Source organism: Sinohyriopsis cumingii, chromosome 1, assembly GCF_028554795.1.
Source record: "Sinohyriopsis cumingii isolate HCF-2022 chromosome 1, ASM2855479v2, whole genome shotgun sequence".
Taxonomy (NCBI): Eukaryota; Metazoa; Mollusca; class Bivalvia; order Unionida; family Unionidae; genus Sinohyriopsis; species Sinohyriopsis cumingii.
The window spans coordinates 68,380,952-68,405,542 of record NC_142961.1 but is presented as its reverse complement, the minus strand read 5'-3'; the positions used below and the strand labels follow the sequence as shown (position 1 = coordinate 68,405,542).

General features: G+C 33.8%; 1 protein-coding gene across 1 annotated transcript in view; it reads right to left on the bottom strand.

Annotated features, from left to right (window-relative positions):
• The window catches only part of LOC149807068 (CD63 antigen-like), a 50,504-nt gene that overhangs the window by 9,037 nt on the left and 16,876 nt on the right, over nt 1-24,591 (bottom strand). The window contains exons 5-7 of the mRNA XM_089961453.1: nt 22,810-22,884; nt 22,212-22,280; nt 3,861-3,959 (exon numbers count right to left, since the gene is read on the bottom strand). Coding sequence (XP_089817579.1) covers nt 3,861-3,959; nt 22,212-22,280; nt 22,810-22,875 — 234 coding nt within the window. The 5' untranslated portion in view covers nt 22,876-22,884. The remainder of the gene's footprint in view (nt 1-3,860; nt 3,960-22,211; nt 22,281-22,809; nt 22,885-24,591) is intronic.

Below are 24,591 nucleotides of genomic sequence, written 5' to 3'. Positions count from 1 at the left end.
CGCAATTTATTGGAAAACGGCTACTCTTAACAAGCGTGTAATTATTAGTGGCTTTATAAAGGCCTATGAGGCTCCGTCTACTATTGGCTTTAGAAGGAGCCTTTAAGACCAATAGAAAACGTCGCAAACAGACTGCTTTTCCAAAATTTGGTATTGGTCATATTTAATGTATCATACTAGGCTAATTAACAAAGGAAATTCATCCTTTTAATCTCTATTTACTTTCATAGTGTGTCTAGTCAAGAAAGAAAAGAAAGAAAGATAATCTGTCTTCTCTTGTATCTTGATGTTTTGGGGTTTTTAATAGAATATATGATTGTTTTTAAAATGTTTAACTAGTTTTATTTTCATTTTCTTTTATTATTTGCTTTCTCGGCAATGTTTTTATCGCAATTAATTTTATTTGTTATCAAAGTACCTTCTATTTGTATGCATATTATTAATTGGACATATTCTAACCGTTAACAAAAACCTTCATGAAAAGCGGTCAAATTGAGATGTGTATAGTACTAAAATGATACAGAGATCATGGTGTGATATTGTCTATGATTGCAAAAACAGCTTTGGCATTGAGTTTTTACGTCTGTAAATATTCACTGATATTATATGCGAGGTTGAGATAAATTATTCCTAAGACACTAATTAGCAACTCTGTATGTTTACATATTTAATACAGACGCCAAGATCTCTAGATAAACTTGTAGTGTTGAATTATATGTTTGAATGTGTCAGTGTCTGCCATCTGCTGACGTGTATTAATCAACCCGTCTAAAGCTACAATGCAAATCGTAATGGTTTTAGCCCCAAGAGGTTATATCATTAAAACCTTGCATAAGAGGAATGCCGGGACTTTTTAATTTCTAACGTACTCCACGTTTTCTAAATTCCATGTGATAATACAATGTGAAAAAACAAAAATTAATAGGGAAAAGGTAATATCTGAAATAAACAAAGGAGATAAATATAAACAACAAAGCATTTTATATCTTGATGAGAATTTTACTAAAACTACGCTATATAAAATTACTGACTATATCGTTACAACAATGATGGCCTGTGGCCAAATAATAGTCATAGGAAAATAAACTAGAGTGAGAGGCATATGTAATGATAACTACCAACGGTAGTTACCCTAATGGGACATTACTCCTGCCTACTTTTGATAAATAATAGCAGAACGTATACCTCTCCATTTATACTTAAGCAAGTGTATATTGAATACTACTACCTTTCTTTTATCCTAGAGAATTATAGGAATGAAACACGGACAGAGACCTACACTCACATGGAGCTAGGAAGGAAGGAACAGACATGCGACATGGACCGGAAAAGTAGACATACAACACAATAGAAACCAATCTATACTAACACCTATACTGTCACTCAACTGTATAGGAAATAAAAAATTTGGCAACCCTTTTCGGAAACATAATAAATAAATAAAGGTAGCCAAGTTCGAGAGAGTGAAGTAAAAAAGTAAAGTAAATATGGAGCTCTCTCGAACACAGCTGACCTCAGCAGAATATAGATTTGCGAAGAACGACACACACATAACACACACTAAAACAATAGTTGTTTTTTTTTTCCTCCCTAAAAATATTATTACACCGTTACTTCGCCCAAAATTCAAAATTCTTATTCTAAAAACTTGGAAATATAAATATGTACAAAATCTAGAAGATCCATGTTATAAGGATCGCAGGACAACTGGGGAAGAATTCGATATAGACGGCTGTCCCAACACGAACACAACTATAGCACGAACAAACATATAGCACATTCACACATAGCAAACACGGGACGTAGGCAACCTTTAGCCAAGGTAACAAAGATACTAGAAGAGGGACTCCGAGTCAGGTGATCGAAACCGACTCGGAAGAACAATCCTATAGAATACACTAGGAAATAAATACCCCGTCAAAAATTCATTTAAAATTTTTGATCGAAATTCTGTTTAAATTAAAAAACAAAGCAACATATCTGGGAGACTCAGTGAAACATAAAATCACTTTTATTCTTTGGCTATTTGGGGGGGTGGGGGATCTGTCTGGTGCCCCCCCCCCAAAAAAAAAGAAAAAGAGTAACTAAATGGCAAGTGATTGACTATGTTTGAAGTTTGTTTATGTATTCATCTAGCACCATACACCTGAACTTTATAAGAATAAATGATTGCACGTAACGCACATACTTGATAATTGTTGAAGTTCATACCCCTGAATTTAAATGACACAGATCTGATTAAAACCATCGTATGATGTTGGCATAATATATGTGATCCATTTTTTTTTTTGCTTCCGTATGAGAGAAAAAGATCTAGTGCTGGACATGTAATGAAATTTGAGTGACCACTGAATTATGTGATATTTCTTTTGACATACGCTGTATAATAATAATAATAATAATAATAATAATGCGAATATGTTTATCTGCAAAACGTACAAAACTTGCACTTTAATCACGTCCCTGCTTTGTATTACATGTTTCGTTTGGATTGGATTGGCGTTCTACGGCACAGGACGGTAGCAGACCCCGTCTTATCAAATGGTATTAATCTGATTCGTACCATTTCATTCGCGAATCCAGGACGCTAACCACTGCGTTACCTCGGTTCCTGACTCCTTTAGTCACGCTTTAAGACAGTTCTGTCCAACCTTCTTGACGCCATGGGTCACTGAAAAATGTTTTTCTTGAAGTCGGGGGCCGCAGCAGGAAACTGAAAAGCAACGACTTTAGGTGGCAGGGTCCAGTTTCGTAAATTGGACCCTGGCAAATTTCTTAACTTAACGCTATGGTGTGACTTTTTCAGCTATTATTGTTTAGTATTTATAGATATGGATATATTTGTGAACTAGGTGTTTTGGGCTTGTATTGTTCTTGAAATTGATGTCAGGCATGTACACCTTCCATAGTTGCTCTGCAGTATGTTGATAGTGAAATACCAATAGTTGGCTAGGAAGAAGAGCTAGCCTCCCATAGCAGTAGACACGCGTGTTCAAGGCAACTAGAGTATCTCAAAAACGGCTTGGATGACAACTATTCTGAATTGCATCAAACTATTTAGTAGACAATGTTTTTCAAAATTTTCATGCAGGGAAAGGGCTTGCGTTTGAACTGTGAGCACCACGTGCTGTCAAAAATGGCATTTGGATGTGAAAAAGGCAGGTATAAAATAGGGGTTGGGGTGCATAAACCTCTTCTGCTGTGAACTGCCATTGACTTCTCTGGTCAAGTGAATACTATTCTTATGCTTTGTTTTCATATAGGTATCTAAAAATATGGACCTTTTTGTCCTCACTTGTGTATTTGATTTTATTATGATTTTTTATACTAGGTCGCTGATTGCGGCATTAAATTTGTACAAAAAAAAAATGGACCCTGCCCCCTTATAGCTGCTCGAGCTCTGGCGCGCCATTTAAAATCAACCCGCGGGCCGCGGGTTGGACAGCACTGCTTTAAGATATACCGGAAGGCCCATGGAAACTAATGTACATCCCGAGTCTACATAGAGCACACATGGAGCGCTTTGCATTAAGTTAGCATTAGCAACGGTATGACCTGATAGTTCTTAAATGTACGTTTTTTGATTATTTTTCATCATATCGCTAGCCTGCCATGCTCCGAAATGTTTTATATATTCCCCTTGTTCATGATGGTAAACTTTTTGAGACATTAAATAATTAAATTAAGACGTTAAATTAGCAATTATGTCCAATTACGTCGACAACTGAATAATTTGTAATTTACAGTCTTGTCATTTAAGGAATTGAGAATTCGTCACTAAGAATAGTAATTGAGATTATGTTTTTTTCGTGTAAAACACGTGCAAACTAATAATTAAGCGCGAGAAGAAATGCACTTACCCTATACATCGTGGACGCGTTCTTGTCGTCCTTGTAGCAGCTGGAAGGTGGCGTGCCAATAAACTCTGCAGTTATGTTGCTGAAAGCACAACACTGCAGCTGAAAACAAAAATATAATTGATGACAGTGCATTAATTACTCTCACTATTCTACATTCCAGTTCCTCTCAGAATTCTACAGTCCAATTACCTCTCAGTGCTCTACATTCCAGTTCCTCTCAGTGTTCTACATTCCAGTTACCTCTCACTGTTCTACATTCTAATTACCTCTCAGTGTTCTACATTCCAGCTACCTCTCACTGTTCTACATTCCAATGATCTCTCAGTGTTCTACATTCCAATTACATCTCAGTGTTCTACATTCCAGCTACCTCTCATTGTTATACATTCCAATTACCTCTAACTGTTCTACATTCCAATTACCACTCACTGTACTGCATTCCAGTTAACTACTGTTAAACATACACGTGGCGAGAGGGGGAGAAGAGTCGCTAAAAGTAGATACAATCTGACAGTTCTGAATCAATGCTAATTTTTCAGACTGTCCCATTCGTTATGAGAACACTAAAATGAAAATTCATAGAAAGAAAGTTTGTTTTACAACAAATTAGATTGAAATTGTATAGAAGTTTAAATTGCAAGAAATGATTTTAAACATGATTGATACTTTAAAGAAGACAAAGTTAGATTTACAAAAATCAGATTTAAATTTTATAGAAGAATAAGTTCGATATACTGATTCAACAAAACGGATTTAAACTTCATGGAAGACGAAGTTCGATACAATGATTCAACAAAACAGACTTGAACTTTGCATAAGACAAAGTTCGATACAGCAATTCAACAAAGCAGATTTGAACTTCATAGAAGACGAAGTTCGATACAATAATTCAACAAAACAGATTTGAACTTGATAGAAGACGAAGTTCGATACAATAATTCAACAAAACAGATTTGAACTTCATAGAAGACGAAGTTCGATACAATGGTTCAACTAAACAGATTTTAACTTTATAGAAGACAAAGTTCAGTATTTCACTATGAAGTATATAATAAATAACAATATGGAAGAAATTAAAACAGATATTCAAAAAGTTGTAACTGATTCCAACTCTATCTATAAAACAACAAAACAAATCGAGTGTGAAAGACTCTAAGTTTATCTATGAAATTTTGAACAATGTGAAAGGTTATGAAAATCACATTCATGTTGCTGTAATCATTGAGATATTTATGTACTCTCGATGAAGTGATACAAATTACTCTAATTACACCATCAACTATGCATTATTTGCCGTGTACACTTTTAACACATCTGTAAAATCTTCTATTGCAAACAATTAGCACAAAATTAGCTAAAATCAGCTGCTGTGAGAAGGGTTTTAACAGCATAAGTAAAATCCAACTCGCCTTTTACTAGAGCTTGGTACCACGAAAACGTTTGTACACTGTAATTCTGAATATACAGCGATACGTACACGGTATACCGTATATTATGTTCGGGACCAACAATTTAATCTTGTGGATCAGGAGCCCTGCGATATTATTTCAATTTCCAACTCACATAGAGCTGAAAGAAATGATGATCTGCTTTATAGCAAAATAAACTATTTCATATCCATTACATCATTTAAAAAACAAAAGAATTATCTTTGGAGAAAAGAAAATATCCAAACTTGAAAGAAAACCGCAGCGCCACTCCACCCCCGCCGAACATTAACTGGGCAGTACCTTGTGTTAGACGAAATTGCCATGTCTCCGTTAACTGCTTATAAGTTATCTTCTAAAAACTGTTAACAAAATCGTGATGATCAAGTTTACACTATAGCTGCACCTCGAAAACATACTGACTTCAGTGAGCCTGCTGATAAAAATAATAATATTGACATTTGTTACGAGTCTATGTTCCTAAATTAAGTAATAGAAAAGAGTGAAAAGCAACAAAGTTTGTAAAACTTAATAAGTTATTTCCCAAAAATTCAAAGTGAAAATAAAAACAAAAGAACTTACGGTATTGCGAATTAAATCCCAAAATAATTTTAGAATTACAGACACAAGTTCTAATAATTTAAAGTTCAGAATAAACTTAGTCCAACGCTGAAGTGTTGATGTGTCTGTGATGACCTGTATAATGCTTATGCGCCAACAGTCATTTGTTGAAAATACAGTAATATAATTCCAGGTTTTAAATTCACTATACATTCCAGTGAATGTCTCTGTCCAAGAATATTACTTTTATGAGCATTCTGTATTTCCAGAAAAACTGACTTGAATTCAACAATTTGAAGAAATAAATTCCAGCCCAAGTGAATACTGAACACAACAATAATGGAAATTAATTCTGCTAGATCTTAAGCACTAATGAATAATCTTTTAAGTAATAAGCTCATATAGTCTTCCATTCAACTTAGGTCATAATTACCATTTTCTAACAATAAAATATAGCCTTATGAAAATAGACTTCTAGAAAGCTCTTAATGTTTACAAAATAAAATGTTAGCTATTATTAGAACGTCTGTTACTAAAATTATAATATATAACCTAGACAATTTCAGGTACACGAGGTAAATTGTAGGGGAATTCCAATAACTTAGACCCAGACACAAATAAACAGTTACTTCCACTAACAATACTGATCTTGCGGAACTTTGAGAGATGGTGGAGACTGGGTGCATTGCCATACCTGAAATCTCACGTGCAGAGCTCAGTGACGTCATTTGACTATTCTGGTATTAAAACAACATGATCTAGCTTTACTTCTAATGTGCAGAACACGATTATGGTCAGATTTATATATAAAAAAGAATCCATCGAAATGAATAACGTTCTACAGGAGAACGAAACTAATTTACAAGAAATCAACACAAGAAACCATTTCTTCCTTTTCACTGTCGAGTGTTAAAACAATGTATGATATTCTTCTGCAAAAGCAAGATTTTCGAATTATCTTCTGAAGGTGGACAAATTGATGATCAGATTGGCACCATTTTCGTTTAGAATTCACTATCAATATGGTTGTGTATTAATAATAGATTTTTTGTGTATTTATGCGAATAACCTAGCTAGTTCTTTTCATTTTCGATATACGATATCTGACGCAATGAGAGAGTGAGAGTATTTGTTGATTCCAGAGAAAAGTTATAACATGTAATTAGGTTGGATAAAATAGTTTTATTTGAATAAAAAAAGGAAATAGTTCTTCACGTGACTGCACAGTGGGAAAGAAAGCACAGCCTCCAACTAAAAGGTATATGACCCGAGGAGGCTAGCAGTAGTAGAAGAGAGAGAGAGAGAGAGAGAGAGATACGAAATACGTCGCCTAGTCGCCCGCGGTGTTTCGGGAAGACCAGAAGCGCTAGGTGAAGCTGTCATGCCAGGCAATCTGAGTTCGATCTGTCACTCATTGATATGATGAAATTTGTACACTCAGTAACGTAAAGGATGGATGAATTTCGCATACTTTTGCAACTCTCTGAGAGAAATCTAACCTTTCGCGTCATTACGTTTATGTAATTGATTAAATTGTTGAACTTTACATACGGGGCTTCATGTCATTCTATTCTATATCTCTACTCACTTCTCTGTTATTCCATCCATTAATTTCATATTGTATGATATCAATTACTCGATTCGGGCAATAACACCGTTTTTGATCATCTCCTAGATCATGATAATCAAAGACCTTAAGGAGTGAGGGAACATATAGCTCATCAACCCCAACACCCATTGCATCATGTTATATACCGGATCGGCACCATTTTCATTCAAAACTAACAAGACAGCATAGGAAGGTTTTGGTGAAAACTTTATGCCAATATTACTTTACATTTAGGAGGAGTAATGTTAACAATATTTTCAAGATAGCTGATGTGGCGAACATACTGGTTATATAATAGGCACCACTAAATCTAGTCCAACTAGACATCATATCAAGCTATTTGGTAATATTGCCATGTCAACGTGACCTTTCGTTCAGGAGGAGTAGCGATAACAAGATTTTCAAGATGGTCGCTGTTGCAGGCAAGTTGGAAGCCAGCTCAGCACCATTTCCATTTAAGACCACTTATACACTTTATGAAGACTTTTTGTGAAGATCTCATATTGTTACGAACGTCTATTCAGAGTGACTAGTGATAACAAGATTTTCAAGATCCTTGGTGTATGATGGTCATACTAAATGTCAGATCAGCACTATTTTCATTTTAGACCAACATGATATATTAAGAAATATATTGGTGAAAATCCCATGTTATTATGTCTTTCCGTTTACTTGGAGTTGCAATAACAAGATTTTCAAGATGACTGCTGTTGTGACCATATGGAACAGACAGAACAATAACTGCCATTCAGCACCATATCATTTAGGACCATCTAAACATCACAATAAATCTTTTAGTTAAAACCAAACAATGACATGACGTCCATTCAGGAGAAGTGGCGACAACAAGATTTTCAAGATGTCCGTCATATTGGATGTCCAGAAGCGCAACTTTCATCTAGGTCCAACTAGACCATGGGATGAATGTGTGTTTGAATTTTCATGACAATCGTCTAACTAGTTTAGGAGAAGTAGCTATAAGAACCGTCTACTGACAGAAGGACGCCATAACATCCAAAGACGGATGACATAATCTCACGTAAGGTCTTTTGTTCTATGACCTCTAGAGCTAAAACAACAAGTATACACTTAACCATTATCCGTAACTTTGCTTAAAACTCGACTAAGCATGTTAATACATCAAATACGGTCAACGAGATACAAAAATAACTTAACGAAACTTGTATAACTAAACACTAAAATCTGATAGTGAAGAATCCCTAAGCTTCAGAACATGATATGAATTTGTGGCAGATCGAACTAAAATGAGCAGTCTGGATGGAAATGTCTCGTTGTGGAATTAATTGAAAAGTGTTCTATAGTTGTCATGGTTACTTCCAGAATAAGAAATTACCGTTCAGGTGCACGTTAATTTTCCATATAGCGAGGTTAAATTGATTCAGACCACCAAGAGCATAAATCTAAAACATTTTCGCTTGATCTACTACACTTTCAATATTCCTCATAGCCTTGATTTAAAGTGAATTAAGTGAACAAATCTAACAAGTACAAATGAGAGACATTAAAAGATTTATCTGACTGAAAATAATTTTTAATCGGGAACAAAGAAAATTGTGGATTTGGTACATGATAATGAATTTCAATCACAAAGCAATTGTATCACACTTTTTTATTGAGAAAGTTGATGTAGATGAATCTAAAGACCAACTTCAGAATAAATAGTGATGGAAAAATTAGATTCAATTTATGTACAAGTTCTTAAGAAATCTTTATTTTAGGGGTATATGTATAAACAAAACATCTATTACACATCTAACACCGCATCACAGTAAATGACAATTTGAAGAAATTAATTAAAAGGTAAATACTTGATGAACAAAGTTACGACTAAAATAAAAACATTACTGTATCAAGAGTATATAAAAATCTTCAAACTATAAAATTGAACTATGGTATTATATGGCATCTGTCTAAGGCTGAAAAATTATTTGCAATAGTATGAGAGGAAATTGTAGAGGAGAAAGAAGTGTGAGTACAAATGTAACCAGACGTTCAGATAACAAATAATAATCATGATGGAAACAGCATTGACCATGAAATAAATGAACATTTAAACTGATATTAATGGTTGCATGGCTATCTTTAATGTTTTCAAATTGTGTGCTGACTTTTTATCATGCTAGATGCTTTGTTTACACCTTCAATCAAAATCGAAAAATAAATCTAAACCAATAAATGCTAAAATAAATCAAATAGCACGTTCAACAAATAGAGAGAAAAATCTTACCAGTACTCCGAAATAGCCAGTTTATTACACTATCAAAGATTTCATTCTATGCTGCTGTTGCACTTTAACAAACTCGAATAAATAATGGACAATATATATTAGGTCCTTTTCAATTTTGTCAATGCACGATTCATCAGTGCATCTTTCTCCACTATATCCCACTAATCGTTTACAAAATAGAGAGCAATAATTGATATTGTCAATCCAACAGTTGTGGCTATAGACAGAGCAATAATTGATATTGCCATTATGACATCAGTGGTTATAGACAGAGTAACAATTAATATTATTATTCTAACAGCAGTGACTATAGACAGAGCAATGATTGACATTGCTTTCCCAACAGTAATGGCTATAGACAGAACAATAATTGATATTGCCATCCCAACGGCAGTGGCTATAGTCAGTGCAGTAACTGATACCGCCATTCTAAAAGCAGTGGCTATGGAAAGAGCAATAAGAATTGCCATGCCAACAGCAGTGGATACAGACATAGCGATAATTGATATCACAATCCCGACAGTAGTGGCCATAGACAGAGCAATAATCGATATAGCCATCCCAGCAGCTGTGGACATAGCAGCTATTGTTCCATCCGTTCCTTTAGAAAGTTGTTTCAGCATATTACCTAACGGTAAACTTTGGAATTGATTTTTCTCAAAATGTTAAATGAAACCTCTCTCCAACCGTGATAGCTGTCCAATTAATTGTGATGGTTTTACATTCTCGACACATATAAATTATTCTTGTTTTACAGCTTATTAGTCTGATTCTCTCCTCACCTCATCACTTTGCATATTGGTTTTCATACATTTCAAAATCGGATGTCATAGACACTGTTTTCGTCTTGGAGACCTGCATTTGCATACTCCCTTAATTCTTTTACCCTTGTGTAATGAATAATGTTTTAAATGCCAGTGGAAACTCTCAACTTTGAAACTTAACGGGATAACCATCTATCAAAAGTTCCGCTCTATTTACCTGCTGATCGAATGTCTTATTACTATCTGCTGTTTCCATCTCTATTTTTCCTCCGTGCTTAAATCTGTTATCTTTGATTCATATTGGTTCTAACGGAAAGATATGTTTGTCGTTTATCCAGTGGCTCTAAGTCTATTTAGTTTATATTTGAATTCGTACTTTATTGCAGAAGTGTTCAAAAGTCAGTTGGGTTGAATTCTTGTTTACTCTATTGATTATATGGCTAACGATGTCTTTTTACCTTTTACGGTAATTTGTGCAAGTAAGATCCTTACATAAATAGAAGAATCGAGACAATTATACCAAAATAAACGTAAGTAGAGACATTCAAACTAAATCGACGAGGGAAATGGGCAAGAGATTCTGCATTGGATGTTAGAATAGTTGAATTACATAGCAAAGCAATAAGAAACTTAGATGTGGGACGCTAAAGATAAGAAAATGTAATGAAGTTGTGCTTTGAAATGTTTTAGTCTGAAACTAACAAAAAATTCCAGACATAGGTTGCAGTTGTGGCTTCAGCAAATCTCCATCCTGCTTTGCAAAATGCATGTTATATGCATTAATAGAAGCTACATCGCGTTTTAATGAAGACAAGTTAGATAGATGCACGATTCCGCTTTCATGAATAAAGGTTATATCCAGTAACATATGCTTAAGCGCAATATGTCCTTCGATTAAACACAGTCTTATTATTATTTGTAGCACTTATGTTTTCGCTTCTTTTTTTTTCATTTTATATTTTTATTTTTATTCGATAAATGTAAAAAAAACAACTTGCTGTTTGGACATTAGAATCTTATCATCTTTACTTTACAGCTTAAAAGAAATACGTAGTATTATCTATAATTTAATAAACAGGCAAAACAGGAGACGTTCTGCCAGAATTTAAAATGAAAAAGAAATGACAGCGGGGTATATTATCTAAGGGTCAATAGATAACGGTCTAGCATTTCCGGAAAGCAAATTATCTGCTTATATTAATGGATCATAATATATATGATCAGGAAAGAATGAGACATTATAAATTCATAGAATAATTAAAGAGAAGAATTCTTTGAATTAAATGAAAACCGAACCAAGGCACATGACTACTTGAATGGAGAACTGAGAAGACAAGATTTGGTGAATCGTTGCTTGGACAACCTGGATCATGAATTTGATCTATAAGCATCAACCCAAAGTTTTGACACTAGACGAGATGTTAATATATCTGCATCTACCCAAAGTTTTGACACTAGACGTGCTGTTAATCTATGTCCATCTACCCAAAGTTTTGGCACTAGACGTGATGTTAATCTATCTGCATCTACCCAAAGTTTTGACACTAGACGTGATGTTAATCTATGTGCATCTACCCAAAGTGATGATACTAGACATGACTTTGATCAATATGCATCTACCCAAAGTGATGATACTAGACATGACTTTGATCTATATGCATCTATCCAAAGTGTTGATACTAGACATGACTTTGATATATATGCATCTACCCAAAGTGATGATACTAGACATGACTTTGATCTATATGCATCTATCCAAAGTGTTGATACTAGACATGACTTTGATATATATGCATCTATCCAAAGTGATGATACTATATATGACTTTGATATATATGCATCTATCCAAAGTGATGATACTATATATGACTTTGATATATATGCATCTATCCAAAGTGATGATACTATATATGACTTTGATCTATATGCATCTATCCAAAGTGATGATACTATATATGACTTTGATATATATGCATCTATCCAAAGTGATGATACTATATATGACTTTGATCTATATGCATCTATCCAAAGTGATGATACTATATATGACTTTGATATATATGCATCTATCCAAAGTGTTGATACTAGACATGACTTTGATCTATATGCACTTACTTAACGTGATGATACTAAACTGATCGATCAAAATAAAACACGACAGGAAAAAATCAGTGATTCCTATCAGCCTTCTAATGCACAGGCTATAAACGTGTGCAATCATTGCAATTGTTATGAGTATTTTGTGTATTTTGCTTACAGCGTCCAAACAAGGAAATAACAATTTCGATGTATATATATCCAAATGGCGTCATACGATAAATACAAAACTGCTCATACAACAAAGGGTTAAAAGTTTCAATCCAACACAGCACTGTATCATATTCACTCCGTACAACTGCCATGTACATCTATATTGTGTGTTTAGATTTTTCCGTGGCTGTAGGTTGTTCTTATAGATCATGGTTGTCATAAACAGGGTGTTTACATGGCTGACTTTTGTCCGTGATTGTAAGTTGTAATTAACATCTTGACATAGCTTTTAAGTTCAGAACGTTCTAGACACAGACATGTTTCACAATTAAATTGGTGTTTGCCATTGAAATGACTTGCGCCTAGATCAAGTGAAAATGTGTATAAATAGGCAATCGATAAACAAATAATTCATTCCTATCTTACGTCAGACTCTGGAATCCATTCGATATCAGAGTTTGCAGTTGTGTTCAGATATAGTTATAGAGAAACTATCTATTTAAATTATTCAGTGGAATTTCTAAGTGCTCACTGACTTTGGATTAAGACACTGTTTTTGAATTTTTGTGAATCCGGTCAGAGACATTCTGGATTACATCACTGATGTACATCAGTAAAGTCAAGCTATTGGAATTAATCTGCAACATTAATTTTGAACTTGTTATAGGATATTTTTGATTATTTTTTAATTTATTTCCACAATACTGTAAGTGCCTCTGACATTTTCATTTTATGACAGAGAAATACATTGTTTGTTTATTTTATTTAAGTTGCTTGTTTTACTTCTTTTTTTGTTACATATACTAAGACATAGAGTCATAAACACAGCATCAAACATGAACAAGTGATAAATATCACAAAATATATTGATGGTACCAGGATATTTGCTGGTATCGATTTATATGAATGTTATGGAGATTCTAATATTGCAGTAAAATTGATTTAGTTAGAATGCTTGTCAAAACTGTATCCTTAGTAAAGAGTGTCTTCTCCAGTTGAATGAACACAACCTGGTAATTGTAAAAAAAGATATTGTTGTGTAGTTACCTGGTTTGATTATAACAACTAGGACTGAACATGGCGACTCTTTATATAATAGTTTGTGAATTTATCTATATCTATATTTTGTTGGTTCAGCTGGGGTAAATACAAAAACCCTGAAACAAAATGCGTTTGATAGTGTTTATTGTCCTGGATAATATGTATAATTATGTTAATTTCACTTTTCAGGGTTACAACTGTGTCTACATTACTTGTTGCCTCTTGCAATATCATACTTTCAAAATCACAACAAACAGCATAAGGAATAATTAATGCTGGATATTTTTTAAATTTTGGACTCGAGCCTTCATCGTGCATTATAGATGTATTATCGATAATGCACGATGAAGATTCGATATTCTATATCGTATTATTTTATGTTCTAATATAAATATCAGGCATTTGTAAAATAAACTTAATCCATTTGGTGTAGATATGCATGTCACGCCTGTTTATCTGAGATGATAGTAATACTGAACAATTTTTATTCCAAAATACTGGTTCTTTCCATCTGTACAGTCATTAGGACCTCAAAACTGAAATACTATTAACATGTCAAGTTGTCTTTCTTTGTTTAATTTCTTTGAATAGGTTTGATACCAGATGGTTCAATGATTCAGCTACTTCGTAAACATTCACAAAATGATTAAATATGTTGTATTGTTGGTAATATCCTATCCTATGTATGAATCTGTTTAAATCGAATTTTGATTGTTTCTCTTGATCTTTTGATGGAGTATTCAAAAGTTGAATCCACAACAGAGAAAACAAAATAATATTGGTATTATATACATTAACCAAACATTTATAAGCTTATATTCCATCCAGAGGTATGTGTTGCCATTGGTTGCTTGCCACCAACCTATGAGCAATATGAAATATTAAAAAGTCCTACCAAGATGTATTTTGTACCTTTTAATAATTCCGGTGTAAATTTTCTCAATCGAATAAAGCGTTAATTAATTTTTCAATTTTGAAATTTATTGAACATATTGAGAAACATTGTTCATTCCTGGATATTTATATACTGAACCAGTTTTTATTTTTTAGTGGGTCGTTTGATAAGTTTGGTTGTGATGTATAAAATGATCTTTAACTATGCCAAACTTGTAGAAAATGTTTGAAAGATGCTTTTGCCAAAATATTGTTCAAGGATATTGAACAATTGGTGCAAAAAATCTTATTTGTTACCACCATAAACTATATACTGACTGACATTTCTTTTTAATGAATCTCAAATTATTTTCGTTAGGATTCTTTTTACTCGTTTTCCATACTATTCTCTAGTTTTGAAAGGTTATCAAGGGGGCTGTAATATTTTCTTTCTCGCGTTTTTAGTTATTAGGATTTTCAAGTAATGAAATACTAATATTCATATATTTATCTGAAAATAGTTCAATGTATATGTACCTAGTTTGCATGTTTTATATCACAGTTTTATGTGTACAAGTACGTCCTATTTGTGTAAACAAATAAATCACTATTTTAACTTACGTATTATGTTAAGTATATTTACTTTATAATATGAACCTGACTATCGTCATGATTGAGGATTGTTCACTCCTGATATTTGCACAATTCAAGCAAGTACATAATACCTGTACTAACACTTAAGTTCAAGGCTTGTCCTTGTTTACGAGTTTGATAGAAGTTTCCTTGACAACTCATTCAAATATATTCTGGATTGAATCATTGGTACATCATTAAATTCAAGACTAGTGGCACAACAAGACTTTCAAGTCTCTTGGTAAATCAGGGCATTCAAGATTATTGCAATTTATTTCAAACATTCTATTGTTACGTGTCTAGGCCCTTACAAAACGTGACAAGTCAAAAGTGAAGACAACAAGCTTTGTAAAATTTAACAAATAATTTATTTCCCCAGAAAAACAAGGTAAAAATAACAAAAAGAACTTACGGTCTTACGAATCAAATCCAAAATTGATTCAAGAATTAAATAAATTGAAGTCCTAAATGAATCTGAGTTCGAGTCCCGATGAAATCCAAAATGGAAGACGATGACGTATGGTGTGGTCAGCGTAGTACGGAACTGTCAACAGTTCTTTGTTGAATCAGAGAAAATAATATTCCAGTGTTTGAATTCAATGCAAATTTTGATAACTGTCTTTGTCTAAGAGTTAATTTAGAGCACAAATATTTTCACGGAAAAATAATCTCTTGGAATCCAAATAGTTTGAAGAAAAATATTTTTAAAAAACTAGCCCCAAATCTGGTCACAACATAAAACATCTGGACATCTCCAGTGTTAAGGCAAGTAATGACTATTCTTTTTCAAAATATCAATAATAAATCTAGCTACGACGCAAAACAGATGCCCTAATGTGGGTCAATCCTCTAGAAAAACCTAACTGATACATGTTATTTGTCATGTACTCCAAGTATGTCCTCGATGCCCCTTTATGAATCTTACTCTGAGAAAGAATTTTTTTTAAAGCTGCTAACTTCAACTCTTACTGGTTTTGAATCAAGGTCAATAACTAGGTCAGCATTAAATACAAAGTTTATATTATTAATTGTTTACAAAAGAACAGTCAGGTCAAACATAAACTGAACTGAATTTATGGACAATGTCAAATCCAGTAAATAAAGTTTCATTACAATAGTATGCAATGGAATTTAAAAAAATATACAAACAATTTTTTATATAATTAAATCAAATATAAATTAAATCAAATATACATAACAATCTACTTTATAATTGTGACAGAATATGTAGGATCTTTTAACTCACAATACTGTAAATGTCGCTTGAATTTTACTTTGTATTTTAGGGAAATACATAATTTGTTTACGTTTACTTCAATTGTTGGTTTCACATTCTTTCTTCTACATAGTGCAAGACTTAGAAGAATCGTAACAGTTACATGACTATTTCTGTGTAATGTGAGAAAGAAAGCAAACTGATACAGTGCTATGGTTTAACTTGTAATATTGCATCACTGTTTGGTCCACATTATCAAAGCAATATTTTCGCCGTTGTCAAAATCAAACTGGATTTTTTAAAATAGATTCTGCGCAATATGCCAGTGTAAAGCGGTTTAGTTACTCACACTGTGAAGATGATTTACTCGTGGGCTATGAGACAGTTTCATGCCTGTATTACAAGCAGGAAGGACAAGATTTGATTTGCTCTCTGCACCTAAAGCAAAGCAACTGCCCTAGAGATCGAACCGAAGGTATGAGTACAGAGCGCTTTCGTTTGCTTATATATATTAGGTCTGTGTGATTTTCAGTTCCAGCATTGTAGTATTTTATCATCTACATTTTTATCGAAGTAAGATTACAAATTCCACTATAGTTATGTTTTCTCGGCATATTCCAACACAAACGCCGTTCCTGATTGTTGATTGCTTTAGTGTTGTATATATGCGGGTGGGTTGGTGTGTACATTTCCATCCGAACTCGGTTATCCAGAATAGACTTCATACCACCTCCTTATGTCGTAAGAATTGACTAAAGGAGGTCAAATGTCAGCTGAGAAAGTCTTCAACCTCTTGAAAGAGTGATAATTTTATAAAGCAATTTTGTCTTTGTATTGTAAGGATTTTACCATTTTTTACCTTTGTTGTTTTTGAGTACGATATCGTAGAAGCACATTATCTTCTATTAATTCCAATTATTTTTTAATTTCATTCTCTCTTTTGCCTGAAACCTTTGGAAAACGTATTTTGTTTTGAGTCAAGGGGAAAGAACTCGTTTGATATGGCGCCTCGACATATCTCGACGCCATATAAAATAAATACTTTCGCTGACTCGAAACAAAGCACTATGTACTTTTGTTACAGTATGACAGGGTGTTTTGATTCTTGTCAACATGAATTAAAACTGAATTGACCCAACAGGGAATCGAAACAATTCTCTATGCTCAAACGCTCCTTCTTGATCAGGGAATTACAAATTTATGCTGACAATTTATGCGCTTAAAATTAAAGGGAATATAAAACAATACGACCCAGCCGACACAGCTAGACACCATTGTTCCCGTTGCACTCAGAGTTGTTAGCCTGTGATACGTCCAAAGAACAAGTGTGTTGGGGCTTTTTAAATGTTATGTAAATATGTCCAACTCGTGAAAATGATTTATTGACTTTACAAAGCTTCTTATCAGAAGTATTGGGTTTAAATTTAACCTTCTCCGAGATATCTACTGCATGCATGATGCAGTTCAGGTTATCGCATAAATCCCTGTTTGTTTGTAAACCCCACCGATTTTAACGATGAACACAATTAATGTGATTAAAAAAATGCACAGAACGTAGTCATTTCATTCATTAATCTATAATTTATAACTGACTGTGACCATAGCGACTGTACCTTTTTCATCGTCTGCGTGCTTCATTCTTAACAGTTTTCCTGCTGACATGACGCCGAATTGCGTGCACTATGGGCGAGTCTACTTTCCTCAGACACTAGAGCGACATAGTTAACCACATTAACCCCTAGCGACGACTTAACGGGGCATGAGGTAGTAGCCTACAGCCGAGCTCTGTAGCGTCATGGTCGTGCATGATACACTAAAGTGGGTGATATTATAGAAAGGTAGACAGATGTAGCTCTACAATGATACCAAATAATTTGGAATATCTAGTTGCACTACAAAATACAGATTTTAAAAAACTCATTTTTTGGACCCGACTTTTCTCTACCCAAAATTCGCCCGTGGTCGGAATCCGATTTTGTGTCCGGATTTTAGACCTTTTGGTCTCAGATCTAAGGCAAACCGGTATGAACTGCAAACAGACAGATGAGCCTTTGCAAGAAGTAGGATAAGATGGGCATTTGGAATAAAGGGTGGTCTCGATACAAAAATAATGGCTCCGTTTAGCACAAAAAAAAGAAATCCAACTTTTACCCTTCTGCTCTAACACAACTAGGCTGAAAGATCACCGGGGATTTGGTGTTTTCGAATCTATTCAGAAATAGCTTTCAAAATGTGTTTCCTACTCGATTTTCATGCGAAAATGACAAAAACCTCCAGGGGTTAATGTGTTAAGCCTATTTGGTAACTGACAGATAATTAGAACGTCGGTCAGTTAAAACCACCTTATGTTGATGGCGGTGCTTGAGTGATGTAGGCCCCTTGCATTTCCGTTTTACTTCGTCCATGTCAAACCGATACTCGTGACTGTCTGAAAAGTACTTGTCGTGCCTGAATGAAAAAGCCAGTTATATTATAGATATTTCCATTAAAAAGGATGGTCAAATTGATCAGTCATCGTGTGGTTGTGGTGTTTAAAAGTCTTAAAATAACTAGTGTTCTATATTTTCTAGACTACGATCATGAAATAAAACTTTCTTGGTTTGTGTATTTTGTATCTTGGAATTTCAATGCTCTTTTGTGTGCAAAGTGTTGTAACTAACAGAAATATCGACTTATGTTCCTGTCTGTAGAACGTTTAATGTATATACGCATTATACAAACCACAAATCGCTTTAAAATTATATATACTAACATGGGTGATCTGTAATTGCATTCTTTTTGTTTTGTATCATTTGTACCAATCACCCGGCATCACACTGATACTGAAATTTACACTAAGTGCAATTTATTGTTATTATTATTATTATTATTCCGGTGCATCTATTTTCCTTCCAGTGTTATGATGGTAATAATAATATTATTATTTTCACTACTTCGTGTTCATGATATTTGCTGCTAGAATGCAAATACGACGACAAAACAAATTATCAATAAAACAGAAAAAAATAAACCTACCATGACAAGTTATTTTCGCATTTGCATCGGCAAAGTGTTGCATGTAAACGTAGATATTTGCTTGGGGGCGACATTTTTGGAAATCTTGCTCCGCCATTCCGACGTTCTTTATTTTTAGGAAAGATATGCCCATGGCCGGATTATCCATAGGGCAAAGTGGGCAACGTGTTCAGGGCCCCCTAGGCTCGAGAGGCCCCGTATATTATCGTCTGATTTCACAGACAGGTTCCCCGAGGCTCAAGAGGCCCAGTATATTATCATCTGATTTCACGTGGAGTTTTGTTAATAGTACTGTAACCATATCTATGGACAAGGCAGGATAGCTATGGGCCCCTATGTTGACTGTGCCCAAGGCCCCCAAAGTCCTTAATCCGGCCCTGGATATGCCCACCCTTCAGTCTGGTACGACACGTCTTTTGATTAATTAATACTTTGTGTTACTTAAATTAGACCGCGATGAGATAAAATTAACTTGCCTGCAGCACCATCTAAAAATATCGATTGGGAAGACAACCGGCCGATGTCTCTCATTCCGTAAATTACCGTAAGTTTGAGAGTTATATCCCTTTGCACATATGTACGTAGGAATTACACCGCTTGTTAAAGGCAAATTTGTTGATATCATTCTTTTCCTTTGCTTGATTCGACAGTGTAAATATCGGAAGCAGACATAGTATTTACCTTCTTATATACATGCATGTGTACTTGTGCATCCATCCATTCGCTGAAAATGGACTTGTCCAGAAGCAGGGTCGTCTTATACACCAGGGGTGTACAACCTTTTTGGCCAAGGACCAGATTGCATTTTCCAAGATCACTCGAAGGCCGCAAACACTAATTTCTTTAATATAATTACTGTTCACGGGCCAGATTTCTGTGTTGTTTTAATTTGCCCCGAGGACCTGACAGAACACGTTCGAGGGCCGGATCCAGCCCGCAGACCGGGGGATGTCCTTCGCTGTTTTACACTGAAACATCGTTTATTATGAACCCACCGATCCACCCACCCGGTCACAGTCAGGTTTGAAATGATAAATCAATGAATGAACTAAGTTATGTGCGTTTTTACAATCTCATTTATGCTTTTCGTTTTGTTTTTTTAAATCGGTACGGGGTTACAACAAACGGGGAGGTATATTAATAATATAGACGTCTAGCGTCTGTTGGAATTACTTTCCAACATGCTTTCCTTATTTCGAATATCAATATGCATGCAGTTATCTTGAACAGAATGTATGACATCAACCACATGGAGTAAATCTCTTGAAGTTGCTGTATGAATGACGTCACTTATATCATATTAGAAGTGAATCACTTACCACGAGACTTCTAGCACATTATAAAACTTTTCTTATCATCTTTTGTCGCTTACAACTGGATTTCTATCCCATTATCTAACTTTTCCTATCGTCTTTAATCATTTAATACTGGACTTCTAGCACATTATCTAATGTTTCCTGTTGTCTTTAATTACTTACTGATGGACTTCTATCCCTTTATCTAACGTTTCCTATCGTCTTTGGTTTGTTTGTTGATTAAAATAATAACTTTTCTATTTTATTCTTCTTTTTTTATTTGCTGAACAACAAATACCTTTATTTACCAATGAGGTTTTCCTTTTAAGAAATATATTTCTGTATAAAGGGACTGGCAAACACTAAGTGTCACATACCAAGTTGTTATATGTTTTCTAGGCTTTAAAAAATGTTTAAAAAATTTGAAGAAGAAAAAAATGTACATAGCTTGGCGCCTTCCTGCCGACGCTTCCTGAAAATGGGTAACTTTGTCTAGCTGTTTGATACACGTGGCGAAATAAAAAAATGGTCGACATTCAACTGTTTATTGAAAATGGCCGACAAAGTATGCTAATTCCGCAAATCATTGCCCACGAATATGTGTCGGTACTCATGCACTTGTTTATTGATCTCTTTGACACTAAATATATGCATTACTTTGACACTAAACACTTACATCCCTTTAACACTAAATACTTACATCAATTTAACACGAAATACTTACATCACTTTGACACTAAATACTTGCATCACTTTAACACGAAATATTTACATCACTTTGACACTAAATACTTACATCACTTTGACACTAAATACTTGCATCACTTTGACACTAAATACTTGCATCAATTTAACACTAAATACTTACATCACTTTAACACAAAATATTTACATCACTTTGACACTAAATACTTACATTACTTTGACACTAAATACTTACATCACTTTAACACGAAATATTTACATCACTTTGACACTAAATACTTACATCACTTTGACACTAAATACTTGCATCACTTTGACACTAAATACTTACATCACTTTGACACTAAATACTTGCATCACTTTGACACTAAATACTTGCATCAATTTAACACTAAATACTTACATCACTTTAACACGAAATATTTACATCACTTTAACACGAAATATTTATATCACTTTGACACTAAATACTTACATCACTTTAACACTAAATACTTACATCACTTTAACACTCAATAATTACATCACTTTGACACTAAATACTTACATCACTTTAACACTAAATACTTACATCAATTCAACACTAAATACTTACATCAATTTAACACGAAATATTTACATCACTTTAACACTCAATACTTACATCACTATAACATTAAATACTTACATCACGTTTTGCTAAATACTTACATCAGGTTTATGCTAAATACTTACATCAGCTTGTATTTTGTTTTTCAAATCATAATTAATTTCGTTCCAGAGATCTTTTGTTACGTCGAAAACCTAGAAGGGAAACAATAGTTTAAACCATGCCAAGCCCCACATCCAGATCCAACTGTCTACATACCTATCAACCTAATCACCTTGCAATATGCCTTTCAGCAACCTAACAACTAATATATGCTTACGTACATACATACATACATACATACATACATACATACATACATACATACATACACACACACATACATATTTACATGCATGCATATTACATACATGCGTACACATACATACAGACATACAAGCATCCCAACAGACAACACACTGTCCATCAGGAGGACGTACATGTTTAGTCATATATACTTTGCGATATATATTAACACCTTTTTCCGCTGGAATGCATGAAAGACCGTAACAGAAGGAAACAAATGTTAAGGAGGGCAGAAATATACTTCCATCGCGTAAGAATATGGTAGATTTCAAATAATGATGAGAGAGAAAGAAAAAACCACAATGAAGCAAATATAAATATAAAATAAATAATCTTCCGATTGCACATTGCCTTGGTGAAGTTGGGCTGAATACCCACCTGCCGCTGCTCTGTGTATCCTGCTATGGCAACCCCGATGTCTACGAACAATAATATGGTCATCATGGCAATGAACTGTAATATAAATCATTTCCTGTTAAGCTTTTGAGTGATAAAAACACCAACCTTTAAGAAACATTTTTTCTGCAAAATTAAAAAGAAATGTTTTAAAGATATTTTTGACTTAATTCTTTATAGGAATGTAACGAGTAAACAAAAATTAAACAATACTTTATGTTCATCATTGTACATTAAACTTAATCCTGTCAGTCACCAACTGTCCTGGTTTAAAAACATGTAGACATTTCCCAATCTTTGAATACGTATTATTGAAACAATATTGAGACAAAATCTATCGGAGAGAATGTACTCTTTAAAACTCAATACGTAATTTTGAACAAAATCTATCAGACGGAATGTACTCTTTAAAAGTCCTAAATAGGCCGCCAATAAAGTGCTACTGAAAATAATCGTTTTAACCGATATTAAATTGTTCAAACGGATAACAAAACCACTTAAACGGATTACTAATTCCTACTAACAGATTATTAAATTAAACCATTATAGCTAATTAATAAATTGTACTACGTATTTGTAAACCATTATGATGGATGGCCAAATCGTTGGACCGTTGGACGGACAGTAATTTGTTATAAATTATCGGAAAAGATTATTAAATCCTTATATCGAGTTACTCAATCGTTCTAATCATTACCAATTCGTTCGAAAGGATTACTCATTCGTTCGAACATAAAAAATATTATAATCGAGTTCTAATTATTTGCAACGGAATATTAAATCGCTATGACGGATAAATAAATTGTTTAAACGGATAAATAATTCGTTATAACGGATGAGTAAATAGTCGAAACGAATCACTAAATCATTGTAACAAATAGATAATCATTCTCACAGATTACTAAGAGAAATCTATGTAAGGTACTTTCTTCCGTCCAAAAAAGCCTTATTTCTCGTTTAAGAAGGGTTCTAGATCTGTTCCGGCGTTTGTCTGTTCGAGCACAAAACGAAGACTACACTTTCAATGAAAATAAATTTTTGTTTTTCTCTGGAAGAAAAAAATGTCCTTTATGATGCCTCATATTCGTTGGGTAATATATCCATTAACTAAATGAACAAGCATGGAGGAGAAATGAGGGAATTTTGTATAATATCAATCGTTACAACCAAATAATAAAAAAATCTTTCGAAAGATGTTTTTGGAGAAAGAACTACAGTGGACTCCATTAAAGACGAGATTATTTACGAATTCCTGATACAAACATATTAAACGAAACTTTCTTAATATGAACTAATTATTTATTCATTGATAAATGTTATAATGTTTGATTAGTTGCTTTTTTTGTTTCATGATTATTTTGAAACCATTAATATGAACTTAAAGTAAAGTACAAAGTTCTAATACACAAGGTATATTGTATACATCTCTTTTACTTGATGGGCTAATGTAATATTATTTTTTATTCCGGAATATTAAGATTTAGGGCCGTAAAATTATATGGTTGGGCTTACATGTGTAATGCAATTTAGTGCTGAAGTTTGTTTTACAACTCATTGCCCTGTAATTCTGAACACACATGTGCAGTATAGTGAGAAGCAAAGAGTCCATGCACTTTACGCCTTTCGACGCATAAATTCACAAAAATGTATTATCAATGTTCATTTAAAATTTAGAACCCAACTAAGCGAATGCATATTTCGTGAGACAAATGTCTAATGAAGCCCTGGAAAGTTTTTACCAGTTTTGATTAATGGTGTACCAAC